Raw genomic sequence first — 15,706 nt, 5'->3', positions numbered from 1 at the left:
TATGGTTTTTACTTATGTTGTAAATAGATTAACACTCCTAAAGTATCATAATTAATTGGAATCGCATGTATGTTGATTCATTATATCCGAATGAACTGGGCCTTGTAACAATTATTGTAATGGCCGTGACTGGAAAAAAGTTCCACTTTTAACATTATTTTGCCCTGTTCTATGGAAGGCACCAACTTTGCATGTTCCTAATGTTAACAAGTGCTTCTCTAAGGAACTCTTGCCTATTTTACAATGAAGAATAATCTTCCTATGTGAAAATTTCTCAGTGCTATAGAACTGCCTTCGTGTCTATCCAAAACAATCATGGGTTGTTCCCTGAATAATATAAGTGAGTGTTTATCTTCTCCAAAATGGAGTGAATTTCTTCCATCTGGGGGTGTGTCTTCTGCCCCGCAATGAACTCGTGAACTGATCTATCAATCTCAATCAAACTGCAACCCGGTTCTTTCTCAACTCCTCTGTTTTTCATTAGTTTTCTTACTCTTCTGGCATCGTCATGTTTCCCAGCAGCTGTATACAAGTTTGAGAGTAGAACATAGGCCCCACTATGTCGTTCCAATTCAAAGAGCTTTTCAGCTGCAATCTCAGCCAGTTGGGTTTGCCCATGATTGCAGCATGCACTGAGAAATGCTCTCCAAGCTACTGCATCTGTGGAAGTTTTACTTGAACTGGTTATTCTTTTGATTATTTCTTTTGCTTCTTCAAAGAGTCCGGCACGGCTAAGAAGATCAACAATACAGCCATAGTGCTCACTTTTGGGATCAATCTGGTATACCCTGTACATTCTATCAAACATTCTCACACCTTCATATGCCATGCCTGAATAACTACAGGCAGTAAAAATGGAAATGAAGGTGATATCATCTGGCAGAACCCCAGCCACTTCCATCTCCATAAACAGCTCCATTGCACCCTCTCCGTCTCCATACATTGCCAGTCCTGAAATCATAGCATTCCAGCAAATGGTATCCTTTTGTGGCATCCCATCAAATATCCTTTTCGCTAAATCCAAATTCCCACATTTAGCATACATGTCTACAAGACTAGTGCTCATACGAACAGTCAGAGGCAATCCAAGATGATTCAAATACCTGTGAATCCAAATCCCAATATGTAGAGCTCCCAAATGAGCACAAGCACACAGAACGCTCACAAAAATGGCTTCATCAGGCTCTGTATCGGTCAACTGCATCGAACGAAACATGTACAGACCTTCCTTGAAACAAGAATTCTGTACATACCCAGATATCATGGCACCCCATATTCCCTTATCTCTCACAGGCGCCAAATCGAAAAACAGTCTTGCTGTCTCAACATTACCAACCTTTGCATACCCAGAAATCATGACTGTCCATGAAACTGCACTTAACTTAGGAATTTCATCGAATATGTATCTTGCAGCTTTCATATCATCAAAAGCACAGTACATTACAATCAAAGAGTTACCCACAATGATATCAAGCATGAGACCTACTTTTAAACTATACCCATGGACTAATTCTCCAAGACAAGAGCTTTCCAGCTTAGCACAAGCCTTCAACACATAAGGAATGGTATAGTTATCAGGTGGCTTGCTCTTTTCTAACATGTCAGTAAATGTATGTATAGTTTGCATGATTTCACCATTGAGCAAGAAAGCTTTCAACATGGTGTTCCAGATGCAAATTGTAGGTTGTTGAATGTGTTGGAAGAGTTTCCATGCATGGGAAAGGCTTCCATTATGTGGGTCTGAGCTCAAGGCCAAGACTCTGCTTAAAGCAAAGCTACTATTGGCAAGGCCATTAGTGACAACCAATGCATGGGCTTGCTTCAAGTGTTTCATGTTCTTACATTTCTCCAATAGTTGGAGGCATCTCCTCTTTGCATTATATGATGACATGGGTACCCACTTTTCTTTGCCAGAAACATATATATACATATAGTTATAAACCATATCATAAACATCGAATTAATGTCATAAAGGCAATCTTAATGCTAAGATACAAAATATGCCTAAAAGAAGTCTCATTGCTCAGCTTTCGTAGCTCAGTTGGTTAGAGCACCCGTTTAGTAAGCGGGAGGTCTTGAGTTCGACTCTCAACGAAAGCAATTTCTTTGTCATAATTTATTTATTTTTTCTTCTTTTACGATGTAACCATAATTTATTTATTTTTTGAAGGGTAAAGATTCTTTAAATTTGGAGAGCTGAATACTATGTAGAAATCCAGTACAGAAAATTTATGGATTATTGTACAATTTAATCTAATATATATGTCCCGCTATCTTTGGAAATTTTGAATTATGTAAAAGATTTTAAGAATTGTGTTTTTTTAAATTTCATACTTTATCTCCTTCAGCATTTATCTCTTTTTTTAAATGAGTATGTTTATCTGTATGGCATGAGAAAGGATAAATAAATTGTTAAAATATGTTTTACCTTTTAAAAAAATTATTATTTTTTAATCTTATATATATGATTCAAAATTACTCAAAATAACACGATTAATTTATTAGATTAAATTGTAAAAGAATAGATAGTTTTTCAAAATTGAACTAGACATCTACATAATGTTCCCTATCCAAAATTTAAAAGACACAATCGTTTAATCTTTTTACACTTTAGAAATTTAAAACAGATATATTTAAATTAAATTAAATTATAGAATAATACATAGTTTTCTCAAGCATAACCTCTATATAAAGTTGACTTCTCCAAGTCATTTTGCACAACATAACTTTGTGAAAACTAATACAGTTTCGGAGAACATATAGTTTTTGTGGAGTTACAGAGAGCTTTGAGAATATGGAGATGAAAATACTATTTTCTTGTTTATTTGTTTTATTTTCATTGTGTTTGGCCGATAACATTGATGTTTCAATCAATGGAGAAACAGCACAAGCTATCACAGATGAGAATTTCATATGTGCAACTTTAGATTGGTGGCCTGACACTGAATGTAACTTTGGCTACTGTTCTTGGATCAAGTCTAGTGTTCTCAATATTGTAAGTTTTATTTATTTTTCTTTTTATTTTTTATTTTCAACTTTTATGCTTTTGCTTTAATGAATTCCAAATTAACGTTTTTTGTGGTAATTTTATAAATTTTGCAGGATTTGAACAATGAGCTTATGATAAATGCTATCAAGGGTAATTTTCTGAACATGTACAAGTTGTCCATTTTTTTGGTTCTTAGGTGGTTTTTTTTTTGTTTTTTTTTTTCAATTAAAAAGCAGTGTGCTAATTACAAATGGTAAAAAATTTTCTTACAGCATTTGGAAATCTGAGAATCAGAATAGGAGGTTCATTGCAAGATCAGGTTGTTTATGATATGGGATATTCACTTAACCAAGTGCAATGCCCTGCTATGTTCACCCTGGGCAGTGGTGGTCTATTTGGATATACTCCAGGTTGTCTTACCCAACAGAGATGGGATGATTTAAATGCATTGTTCCAGAAAACAGGGTATATAAATTGTAACCTTGTTATTATTATTATTTTCAATGTCAAACTTCTCAAATTTTGAAAGAATTTTTTTTTTTTAAATATTTTTTGCAGAGCTAAATTGACATTCGGATTGAATGCCCTTGCCGGGAAGGAACATTCTTCAACAGACAATGCCCTTTGGGTTGGTAATTGGGACCAAAGAAATGCTCGTGACCTTATGGAATACTCTATATCAAAAGGATACCAGATTGATTCCTATGAACTTGGTAAGAAATTGTTTGCACTTTGTATGTTCAATTATATACTCATTTTTAATAATGGACCAAACAATCCAAATATATTTGTTATTAGGAAATGAATTGTCTGGTTCCGGGGTTGGTGCAAGAATTGACAGTGATCAATATGCTAAGGACATGATTCAGCTCAAGAAGTTAGTGACAGAATTGTACCCTGATCCTACCACAAGGCCCAAAATTATTGGCCCTGGCGGATTTTATGACAAAGCTTGGTATGATAACTTTCTTCAGAAATCAGGACCCAATGTGGTGGATGGTCTTTCCCATCACATCTACAACCTTGGTGCAGGTAGGAATTTATGTCTGCACTATATGAGTTTGGTTTTTGATTATTGATTTATTATTATTATTATTTGCTTGGGTGATAATATAAAAATAAATTTTTGATTTTCAGGGGGTGATCCAAATCTTATCTTTAGGGTTCAAGATCCAATCTACCTGGATAACATTGCTCAGACATTTCAAGATGCAGAGGATTCTGTAAAGGAGTTTGCTCCATGGTCAGGAGCATGGATTTCTGAAGCCGGTGGAGCTTATCAGAGTGGTGGCAGAGATGTTTCACATACTTTTGTTGATGGCTTTTGGTTAGTACTTCTCTACCATATATTTTACGTACTCAAAAACATTATGACAAACAAGGGACTAAATTGGAAGAAACTTTACAGGTATTTGGACCAACTTGGCATGTCATCCACTTTCAATCATAAGGTTTACTGCAGACAAGCTTTGCTTGGAGGAAACTATGCTCTACTTAATGAACAATCAATGTTCCCAAATCCTGACTATTATGGGTAACATAAATCTCAAATTGTAAATTATGATTCACCATCTTCAAAGATATAAATTTTTTTAATTTATTTCTCTTTCCCAACAGCGCTTTGCTGTGGAATAATCTGATGGGCAACAAAGTGCTTGCTACCAAACACAGTGGATCTCCTTATCTCCGGGCTTATGCTCATTGCTCAAAGGACCAGGTAAACCAACCATTTTTACCTTTTTTATATTCTATATCTGTTTGTTATAGTATTAGTATCCCATTTTACAGCACTCAAGTTCGGCAAAATTCAGAACTGTGAATATTTTTTTTTTTTTTTTCTGCAGCCTGGTGTTAGTGTCCTTTTGATCAACATGTCCAACTCTACCATCTTTGATGTGTCGGTCATCAATGACTTCAATCTGTATCCCGATCAACTTGCAACGAGGAAAAATGGTCCAAAATCACAGAGAGAAGAGTACCATTTGACAGCAGAAGATGGTTATATTCAGAGTGATGTTGTGCTACTGAATGGAGTAACTTTGAGGCCAACAGATGGATTCCAAATCCCACCATTGACGCCAAATGTAGTGGATAATACTGGTCCAATTAGTGTTGCACCAGATTCTATTGTATTTGTTGTTTTCAAGGATTTTAAGGCTTCTGTCTGCAGTGCTTAATTAGGTGATTGTTTTAAGTCAACTATAGATTGGTAGGACAAGTGAGTGAGTAGTTACACATGTAGGACCTTTTGTTTTATTTTTCCGAGTTGGTTGGTTGTTATTAATTTCTCATTAATAATAATAATAAAAGTTAATTCTCAAAGTTAATTTCACTTTTAATATTGATAATTTCCAGTTCCAATATTGATATTCTGTAATAAAATATTTCAATATCAATAAACTATAAATTTAAATAAATATTTCAATATGAGTAAACTATAAATTTAAAGATTTATTTTAAATAATAAATATTTTTTATATTAATAAATTATGAATTTAAATAATATTTTAAATGATAAATATTTCAATATTAATAAATTATAAATTTAAATAAATATTTCAAAAAATTTGAATTAGAGATTAATTAGATAGACAAATTAAAAAAACAAAAGAAACATTACCATAAACAAAGAGGACACAAACATCAACTTATCTTACATGTAGCTTTTGATAATTTTATGGGTATAATATAATATCTCTATACTATTTATGAAAAGTGCAATTACAAATTATAACAAAAAATAAAATGTCAGATTAATAATTTAATTAATTTAAGTTTTGAGAAGGATTTGGTAAACTAGGTAACCAACGAACTCAGCCTTCCACGGCCTCTACTTTTGGCTATTTGGGTCGATTTCCATTTGCCAATTAATTACTTGACTCAGTTATTAAGGGGTTGAAAATGAAATGAAGGAGAATCCTTTATTTTATATATATATATATATATATATATATATACGAGTAAAGAATCATTCTGTACCTAGAAACCAAAACCCAGTAGAGCAAGGTGCATTCAGACAAAATAAATAAATAAATAGATAATAAAAAATTAACATACAAACCTTAACAACACCAAAAGATCATAACCTTACCTCCCAAAAATGGGTGTTACGGTTAAGCTTAAGGGAATACGAGATACCCAAATTTTACTTTCCCATTTCAAATCTCTTGACCTCCATGAACGGCTACACAAAGGAAGAACAGGTTCATTCTTCGAATGAAGAAAAAAATAAAAATAAAGGGGATTTTGAGGATGTTTCGAGGCCATATAAGGATGTTTTGAGACTAAATGGATTTCAAAGAAGGTCTTCTTCGTAGAGATGGTCGTATTCCTCAGTGACACAGAGTCATACAGAAAAGGGATGGACATGGTTCGCTCAGTGAAGAGGTAAGGGAGAGAAAAGGGACAGGCATGGGAGGAAGTATGGCGTCCCTGCTACCTCTGTTCCAAAAGGACGACATTATCCTCATCTCTTCAACAACATCAGAGGGTGGATGAGACATTAAAACATTACTGGATCAGAAACTCAAGTGCATCCGTTTTTTAGTCCAAATTTTCAAGCAGAACCTTGCATGTCGTATAGAAAGTTATTGATCACAATCATTAACTGGTTATGGAATCAAATTATTAAAAGCAGCGTCCCTCTTCTTAATTCGAACCTATTATATAGTGATTAAGCTCAGGAGCCTTTATCTTTATAGAGTTTGTTGCTTGCAGCCTAAGAATTAAGCTGATCCCTTTTCTTGGCTATTGCTTGAACATACAACTCGCATGAATTTTGTTTTCTCATTCCTCTGGCTTTATAGTTTAGAAGTTATAGGATTCTATGTAATGCTTTTGTTGAATTTTTTATCCTTTTTACTTATAAAATAATTTAATTATACATGTTTAATTATCATAGGAAAAAAGATGTGCTAAATTTATTTTGGCAAAATAAGAGAAGTTAAACCTTACAAAATGGATATATAATTACACAAATTCATCATTTATTTTGGTAAATTGAAAGATCATATAGTACTCTTGAAGCAATCTACGAGAACATTAATTATATGTATCATTCAGTTTCGTTAACTTTTTTGGTAAAAGTTTCGCTTTGTTAACTAGTTATATACGGTTTTGTCTGGCTACTTGTAAAAAACCAAATCCATGTGATTATGGGTGAATTTATATATGTATAAGCTATTAGTCTTTTGTTAAAATTTTGGTTTTCATGATGTTGGTACAAGTTACTGATCACGCTAATTGAGCCTTAATGGATACAATTATATTTGCATGCAATCTGTAGGAGAGATGGAGCTTTATTTAAATATAGAAGCATATTTACAAGTGCTTTCCTGATTCATTTCAGAATGCAGAACATCAAAATTGATATCTTATAAAAATTATCATACATTCAAAATACAATATAAGTGCACATAGAACAAGGGCCATATGATGTTGATTCAAGTGGAACTAGGGCAACGTAATTTACATCCAACTCAATCTTCATGGTAAAAAGCTACATAAAAATCTGGGAATATCACATAGTATCCAGCTCATGGTTCACCCTTTTCTTTTTCTTCTTGTTGTGCATAACATCAATCCAAACTCCAGCCGAATTGCTTCGCATCATGAGCTCTGCTTTTTCATGCCTGAAAGAAGTAATCAACTCTCATCGTCACGAAATATCTTAATGAGAAAATAAGAAAGGGAAAAAGAAGCACTACATTGCGAGCATAGTTTATCATAAACGAGCAACAAAAAGAAAATACTATCACAAGGGAAAGCAAACAAAAAACTACAACAATTCTTTTTATACGTAAAAAGTGACAGAACAGATGTGTAACAAATAATTAACACATTATTTGTTAATTATTGATCCTAGACTAGACGCACCATCATTATATGGTTTTCAAATACTTGTTCTATCATCACCTCTAAAAACATGTCCACATAAACATATAACATGAACTTAGATGTAGGAGAGAATGCACAAATACATATATACCAAGTTTATCAAACATAACAAATACAAAAGAGGCCACTAAATAAATCCATTTTATAAGCATGCCCACGTAATGAGAATGAAATCTGACAAAAATGACTATGCTCTTCAAAGCAAGCTCCAAATGAGAAGAATTTATTTTAACTTTATCCGAGTAATCTTTTCCAATGTAACATTATTTCTGTGATAGGTTTCCTCTGGCTGCCTAGCATAGCAAGAGACTAAACCAGCCTAGCTTCACAGAACTCCTAGCCACTTTTAATATCCTAGACTCCTTACAAGCTCTAGCAAACATTTTGCCAAACTTCTGCTCTAGATTGATTTCCACAAGAAGTATGTGCCAATACAATCATTTAAATCTGCTACGCTGAATTAATATATTCATTTAGCACCTATCAGGAACAAAACTCATTACAAGAAAATGAGTTTTTACGGAACAGCAATATTAGAGCTTAAATCGGTTTCAAAATTGTTGTGCACAACTTAGAAAGTCAAATATAGTTTAAAAAAGAGCACTCCAGGAACGACAACAACAACAACAAATACTCTTGTCAAATTTCAAAACAGAATCTGAGCTGATAGATTCCTCATCTAGCCTAATCAAAATAACTAATTATGTTCAGTCCAACATTTGACCAGGGAAGTCAAATTCAGTCCAATAACAAACATCACCACGGAAGCAAACACAGGGTTTTTTTTGGAACCTGCAAGTTGACAGAACATGACCCAAGAAACACTAAATTTGTGAAAATTACGCAATATTTCACAACACAAAAAGAAAATCGAAGCATATAATAAGTTTGCCAGCTATATGCGAGAGAGAGAGAGAGAGAGAGATATACCTGAAATGGCAGAATCAAGGGCAAGAGTGATGGAAACCCAGATGAGCAACAAACCCCTCTTGTCTTTAGCAATGCGGGAAGGAAACCAAGATGAGAATCTGACGAGATTGACCGCTGCCTGTCTATGCTTCTTCTCCGTCGGTGGACGCCATGTTATCAATCGCCGATTTTCATCTTAGAGAGGCTCCGGATAGATGTCGTGGATTTACCGTCGAAAGCTCCATTTGGGGTTAACTGGGGAGGCTTTTATCTCAGCCGTTGGTTTAATCGAATGACCAGATATAGAGCCCTTTTAAAAAGCACGTTTTTATTCGGATGGGATACCAGCTGAACCTCTCTCTCTCTCTCTCTCTCTCTCTCTCTCTCCATATACATATATATATATATATATATACACACACATATATGTACACTAGACGTGGCGAGGTGGGATGCACGTGGATTAATATTTTATAAAGTTTTTGTACCATTATAACTATGGTGGATTTTTTAATTAATAAAATAAAATTGGATAAATAAATTATCTATATATTATAAAGTTAAAAGTAATTTTTATCTCTAAACTATATAATGATTTCATTTTGCATTTTAATCTTTAAAAATTTTGATATTGCAATTTAAATAAATTATTATTTAGTATAATTGTTTTAAATTTTCTAAAATTTGAATGAAAAAATTCACATAATTTCTTTTGAAGAAAAAAAAGAAAAAGAGAAAGAACAACTCGAAGACAAATGAAGAGAAAAAAAAATGATAAGAAAAAATATTTTTATTAATTCATAATATTGAAAAGTTATATTAAAGAAGATCCTATAAATTAAGATGATAAAAGTTAAAACTATAAACTTCTACCGAGCAATGATAAAAAAAATAAATAAATAACAATTTAAAAAGTCCTTTCTAATAGAAGACAATGATTTATAATAATAAAAAATCAATTTAAGAAAAAAATAATAAAAAATAATAATGAAAGCAATTTAAAAAGTCCTTCCTTATTTTTTTTCTTCTTTCATGTATATTAAAAGTAATGATTCACCAAAATATATATATATATATATATATATATATTAAAAAGTAAGGGATAATTTTATAATTTGGTATAAAGCAATTAGATATCTAAACTGTCCTTTTTTACTTCTAGCGCATATTTATTATAGAACAATTGACTATTTTGTAATTTTAAGAGTCTAAAAATTGGACAACTTAATAGATTAAATTTACCTTAATACCCTCTCTATTCATTGAAAATCAAATAAAGAAGAACTTTAATGGCATGTTAAATCTTTTAAAAGCAAGGGTATTTAAATAATAAAACTAACATAAAAAACTGTTTTGTAATTTTGGAACTGAAAATTGTACAAATTAATAGACCGAATTTACTTTAATACTCTTAATGTATATTGAAAATTAAATAAAGAAAAACTTTAACGCATGTCAAATTCTCTAAAAGCAGGAGCATATATAAAATAAAGCAAAACTAGTGGTTTGGTGAAAAACAGGGTTGTTGAGGGTTGTAACCAACTTTTGACACGATGAAAAATAAATTAGCAAAACGCATGGTGAAGTGCCATTTTTTAATCAAGATAAATGCTCAAGGATATATTTGATATAAATGATAAAATAAAACTTTAGTATATAGAGATTTGTATAATAGATCTTTTTGAAAAAAAAATTTATTAAAAAATTAATAAATATTTAGTTGTAAATCAAAAAAATATATTAATTGTTCAATGAATTTCTATATAAGCTAAAAAAACGGTATTAAATACTTATTGAGTTTTTATATAAGCTAAAAAAAAATTTTTTTTTTTTTAAAAATAGACTTCTTTTAAATAATTTTAAAAAATTATTTTTTTGGACAACAAGTGCTTGTTGATTTTTGTCAAACGTTTTTATTTTTTAACAAAAAAATTTTTGATCTTCAAATAGTGCTTTTGATCTAAAAAAAAATTCTACTAAACAGGCATTAGAAAGGACCAAAAATCACTCATCTTTGCACTAATAGTATAGAAAAAGGCTATATTATACACATGATGAATTTTCAATTAGCACTTCACTTATCCAATTTTAGATTTTTTTTTAAAGACTAAAATTGAAAAAGATATTTAAAATTTATATTCACTTTGTCATCAAAATTTTAATATTTTACTAAACTATTTAAGTCTTTGAAAAGATCTAAAAGCTAATAAGTAAGCTTCTAATGAAAAATTCATTAAAATATTCTGAAAAAAAATTAACTATATATATATATATATATATATATATATCACTTGTTATTTCAGCATTATATACCCCAACTGCATGCAAAACTGTAAGAGATAATGTCACACAAAGTTCCTAAACTATGTGGATTGTATTAGTTAGGCCCTTAAACTATTTTTTTGTGACAATCAAGTCTTTAAATTAATTAAAACTGTGCATTATAAGGATAAAATTACAATTTCATCAAATTCCATCCAAATGCTAACAGAACGTGCATGTGAAAATCAAGTGGCTATTTTAATAAGGATATTGATGGTCATTTGCACCTATCATTTTCACGTTCCTTCAAATGTCCTAAAAACTCTTCAACACTGATACATTCAATGCCCCTTCAATATCTTTTATAGAACTGGAAAGTGGTGATATATCAAAGAACTCTGATTCCACTCCTTTGCTGAACCTAGAAGCTGTAAAATGCCACCTAAGTTTAGAAAGCCATTAATTTCGACCTCCTTTAAACCATCCACACTTTTCTCCTTTTTTACATCAATAGCTTCCATCCTATTTGAAATTCGATGAACTTTAACCCGATGACCATTCATATTCAATTTTATATTGTGTTTTTTAATTGACCTGATGTTCTTATGTTATGAGTAAAAGATTGTTTACAATAGTTAAGAATCTGATAGATCCGCATGTTGTTGATGTTCTTAGGTTTTGTAGCAGAGCCAATCCATAATTGTACCTCAACCATTCCCAATAGGATGGAGGGAAAAAAAAAATTAGAAAGAGTTAGAAGAAGAATAAAAAGCACAGCTCAATCTTGCACGCCTGACGTCCAAAAAGGGGAAAAAAAAAAAAAATTTCTTAGCAAAAACTAATTGTGAAATAAAGGGTGACTATTGGAATCTGAAATTGGATGTTATAAAACATTCATCTGACAACATTTTGCTAAACACAAAGAGTATTTGAATTGGCCAACTCTTCTATATTCAAAATATCAAATTATTTGTATAAGAAAAACCACCATTTTCATAGATTGGTAGAAAAATTAGTCTCATCCACTTCTACGATAACCGAGAAAAGGGTCACAAGAAACGAGCTTTCTTTCTTCTTCTTTTTTCCCTAAGAAAAAGGCATTCTTTAATTCTTTTTCTTTTCCCCTCTTTTTGAATAATTGCAGTGAGGAAGGTTATGTAGGATACATTTGTAACTCTTACTAGTATTAGTTCCCAATTCTGTGAAAAATCTTGAAGAGGGCTTTTTTTATGGGGTAAAAATAAGTACATTAAGCAACCAAGACAACACCGAATGGGGATTACAATGAAGCCAAAGTCTCTGCCTCGTCAACTGTCAAAATATTGAAGATCTCTTGAGGAAGCTTAATTACAAGATAGGTATCAAAGAACATTATCTTTTTTGTAAATTGAAAGAAAATTTAGCCATATTATTTGCCGCCAACTTGTTAGCTTCCGAAGCATGCCAATCTAACTTCTAGTCCCGTACTCTAAGGAGTGCTTTGAATGTATAAGTGTTGGAGAGTTATAGGGATTTGGAGCGTGACAATGATGGATGCAAATGACCCTCAATACCCTTGTTAAATGGCCACCTGACTTTCATTTGCATATTCTGTTAATCAATTGGATGGAAAGTTAATTTTGTCTTATGGTGTAGAGTTTGAACGGATTTAGGAGCTAAATTGTTACAAAAAAAAAAAAAAAAATAGTTTGAGGACTTAATTGATTCAATTCATATAGTTCAGGGATCTGGTATGAGATTATCCCAAATTGTAATGCTTTATTAGAGCATCTTCAATCCATTGTACAAAAATGATGCAAATTTTGCACAAAAATAGTGCGAAAATCATATCAAATTGGAATTTCTTTCTAACCCATTATACTATTTCTAACACCAAAAAAGAATATATTTTTTTATATTCCTTTTTTTATCTACTTTTTATATTATTATTTTTTAATTCCTAGCTTATCTATTTGATCAATTACCCCACATAAAATTTTATATTATTTACATATTAATTTTATTCCATATAAAAGTTAAAAATATTAATAAAAAATATGGGATAAATGGAAGATTATTATTATTTTGTACCAAAAACAAATGATTTTGTTAAAAATATGCAATTGGGGTTAAAATTTATAAAATTGTTATGAGGGTTGTTTTGTAAATTTTAAAAATTTAAATAAAAAAAGGATATGTACAGTGAATTGGTGAGTGAACAATGCAATAAATTTGTTGCCAAAATGGTGCACAATTGGAGATGCTCTTATGCCTAATAATCCAATAGCTAATGGAGTGAAACTCCTTAGAAGCAGTTTAGATAATGCAGCTTATTAATTTTCCACTACTATTTCGAATCAAATAACCAATACCACTCACCCCATGTCCCATATAACCCCATCTGTATTACGTTTAAATTGACAAAGCAGAAGTATATATTTTAACCTTTATAAATAAATATTCATGAAACTATTTAAAATTATCTATTTATTAATAAGTGAATATTTATTAATTTTAATTGAACATTATATTATTTATGTGAAATAATTTAACCAACTATGTAATATACATTAATAAAAGGAAAACATCAATCAAGCTTGATCAAATCTAAAATTATGGAATTATCGCAACTTAATTAACAAATAAAAAAGAAAGAATTAATAGGGAATTTCACCATATAGAGAAGTCTACTAATTAAAAGAATCCCATTAATAAATGCAAAAAAGACTATTATTCAATTAGCTAATTAATTGACTTCTGCATATGGAAAATTGTGGATCAATTAATCAATTTTACTTCAAAGTTTATTTTCTTTTCTTATACATCTTGAAAAAAAAAACTTTATTTGCATATTTTGGAATAAATAAATAAAAGCTAAATTGAAAAAAAAAATTTATTAAGTAAAAATTTCTTAATATTTTATATATATTATTTATCTTTTACAAGTTAATCAATTATTAATTTATATATTCAATGGGTCCTAAAGGATTTCAAAAAAAAAAAATATTATTTTATGCATTTAGAATTTATTCATTTAGTATGCAGATCTGAATTATTGACTGAATAATTTTATTTCAAAGCTTATTTCCTTTTCTTGTACGTATTGGAAAAAAGACTTCATATGCATATTTTGAAAAAATAAATAAGTAAATAAAAGCTAAATTGAAAAAAAAAAGCTATTAAGTAAAATTTTTTTATTATGTACTGTAATTTTTTATATATATTATTTATCTTTTACAAGTTTGATCAATTATTAATTTATGTATTCAGAGGGTTTTAAAGGATTTCAAAAAAAAAAAATAATAATAATAATAATTTTATGCATTTAGAGAAATTATTCATTTTGCAGTTTATAAATTTTGAGCGTTGATGCATAAAATATTTTGCTCCTTTAATATAGTCATGAGGAATATAAAAAGTAATATATATATATATATATATATATATGCAGCAATTAATTTTTTTTCTTACTAAACACTTAAATATTGATTTAGAAACATATAGCAATTATGAAATAATAATTTATTAAATATTGATTCTCTCTATAACTGTTATTTTATTTTTAGCAAAATTGCTAAATCTGATTCCCCTAGAAGCTACAACAATATCAAAATAAGTTTAACTAAATATAAGCATAATAATGCTATAGGTACTTAAAAAAAAAAAAACTACTAAGATATTTATGCTAAGTGTCATTTGTCAATATTTTATTAATTAACATATTAAAATAAATGTTTGCCTTAATTGTTGTATCATTTATACTCACACCTATGATGTTTTAAGTTTGAAATTCCATACCCCCTCCATTTTAGATTAGAAATTGTTGTAATAACTTAGTTATGAATAATTAAGTTTTTAAAAAGATAAATATAACTAAATATAAATCAATTAAATATTGATATATAATAGTGACATACATCTTAGTAAATTTATTTAGTAGATTTAAATTTGCAGATATCCTAAAAAAATTTGTATATATTTTTATATCTTTTGCAAGTATTTCGAAATCTTAAAATGAATTTATTTAATTAGTATATACTAATAAAATAATTATGTGTTAAGACCTAAGTGACTAGTATTCTTGTTTTTAAAGCTTAATAACTATTTTAGTTTGTTTTTACTAAAACTTTTGATAATTATTTTTTTATTAGTTATGAATAATTATTAGTCGAAGTTAAATATTAAATAACAATTTAAATAATTATCATTAAATGATTTATTTTTAATATTTTAGAATAAATAATAATAAAACTAAATATCTTAATTAATTTTTTTCATATAAAATGATAATTTTCATCATTGATAGCAAATATATATATTTTTTTCATAATAGTGAAGTTTTTGTCTTGACTCTACTTATTGTGTTTTAATATTTGATTTTAAAAGGTATCTTTCATTTAACTAAAGTAAATACATCCTAAAACAGTATCATTTGGACTTTAATGATCCTTCCAAAATAAAGGTTTGTGAATTGTAATGTCCAAGAAAAAAATAAGTAAATAAAAAAACCCATTTCCCATCTAAATGCATTTTTTTCCCCTCCTTTTTTCTCCCTAAAGATTCATATAAACTTGCCGTAAAAATTCAAATTAACAATTCTTTTATTTTGTTAAGTAGATAATATATATTAATAAATATGTTGGGTAAATTTTGGTTTTTAAAAGCATAAAT

At 29.7% G+C, this 15,706-nt stretch overlaps 2 protein-coding genes, 1 long non-coding RNA gene and 1 other non-coding gene across 4 annotated transcripts; 2 read left to right on the top strand and 2 right to left on the bottom strand.

The window, feature by feature from the left end:
* Nucleotides 1-88: 88 nt before the first annotated feature.
* LOC107428896 (pentatricopeptide repeat-containing protein At2g20540) lies at nt 89-1,922 on the bottom strand. The gene has a single exon (XM_016039495.4). It carries the CDS (start codon nt 1,889-1,891, stop codon nt 314-316), a length of 1,578 nt encoding a protein of 525 aa, XP_015894981.3. The 5' UTR covers nt 1,892-1,922; the 3' UTR covers nt 89-313.
* Nucleotides 1,923-2,026: 104 nt separating this feature from the next.
* TRNAT-AGU (transfer RNA threonine (anticodon AGU)) lies at nt 2,027-2,100 on the top strand. The gene has a single exon. It is a non-coding gene; the product is annotated as a tRNA-Thr (tRNA).
* Nucleotides 2,101-2,723: 623 nt separating this feature from the next.
* LOC125418725 (heparanase-like protein 1) lies at nt 2,724-5,312 on the top strand. The gene is made up of 9 exons (XM_048463007.2): nt 2,724-2,995; nt 3,103-3,139; nt 3,262-3,454; nt 3,548-3,702; nt 3,788-4,021; nt 4,127-4,316; nt 4,398-4,523; nt 4,607-4,706; nt 4,834-5,312. The coding sequence occupies exons 1-9, from the start codon at nt 2,795-2,797 to the stop codon at nt 5,164-5,166; spliced, it is 1,569 nt and encodes a 522-aa protein (XP_048318964.2). The 5' UTR covers nt 2,724-2,794; the 3' UTR covers nt 5,167-5,312.
* A 2,036-nt stretch (nt 5,313-7,348) lies between these two features.
* Nucleotides 7,349-9,175, bottom strand: LOC125418662 (uncharacterized). The gene is made up of 2 exons (XR_007237612.2): nt 8,816-9,175; nt 7,349-7,620 (listed from the first exon to the last, which is right to left on the bottom strand). It is a non-coding gene; the product is annotated as an uncharacterized LOC125418662 (long non-coding RNA).
* Between the last annotated feature and the right edge of the window lie 6,531 nt (nt 9,176-15,706).

The sequence above is a fragment of the Ziziphus jujuba genome, chromosome 12 (assembly GCF_031755915.1).
Source record: "Ziziphus jujuba cultivar Dongzao chromosome 12, ASM3175591v1".
In the NCBI taxonomy this organism is placed as follows: Eukaryota; Viridiplantae; Streptophyta; class Magnoliopsida; order Rosales; family Rhamnaceae; genus Ziziphus; species Ziziphus jujuba.
The sequence above is the reverse complement of the archived record's forward strand: the minus strand, read 5'-3'. Positions and strand labels throughout refer to the sequence as shown.

Excerpts from the sequence above, each read along its gene's own strand:
- LOC107428896 (XM_016039495.4), bottom strand. The coding sequence starts at position 1,891 with ATGTCATCATATAATGCAAAGAGGAGATGCCTCCAACTATTGGAGAAA.
- LOC125418725 (XM_048463007.2), top strand. The coding sequence starts at position 2,795 with ATGGAGATGAAAATACTATTTTCTTGTTTATTTGTTTTATTTTCATTG. Across the intron at positions 3,455-3,547 it reads GCATTGTTCCAGAAAACAGG|AGCTAAATTGACATTCGGAT; the intron begins GTATATAAATTG and ends TATTTTTTGCAG. Across the intron at positions 3,703-3,787 it reads GATTGATTCCTATGAACTTG|GAAATGAATTGTCTGGTTCC; the intron begins GTAAGAAATTGT and ends ATTTGTTATTAG.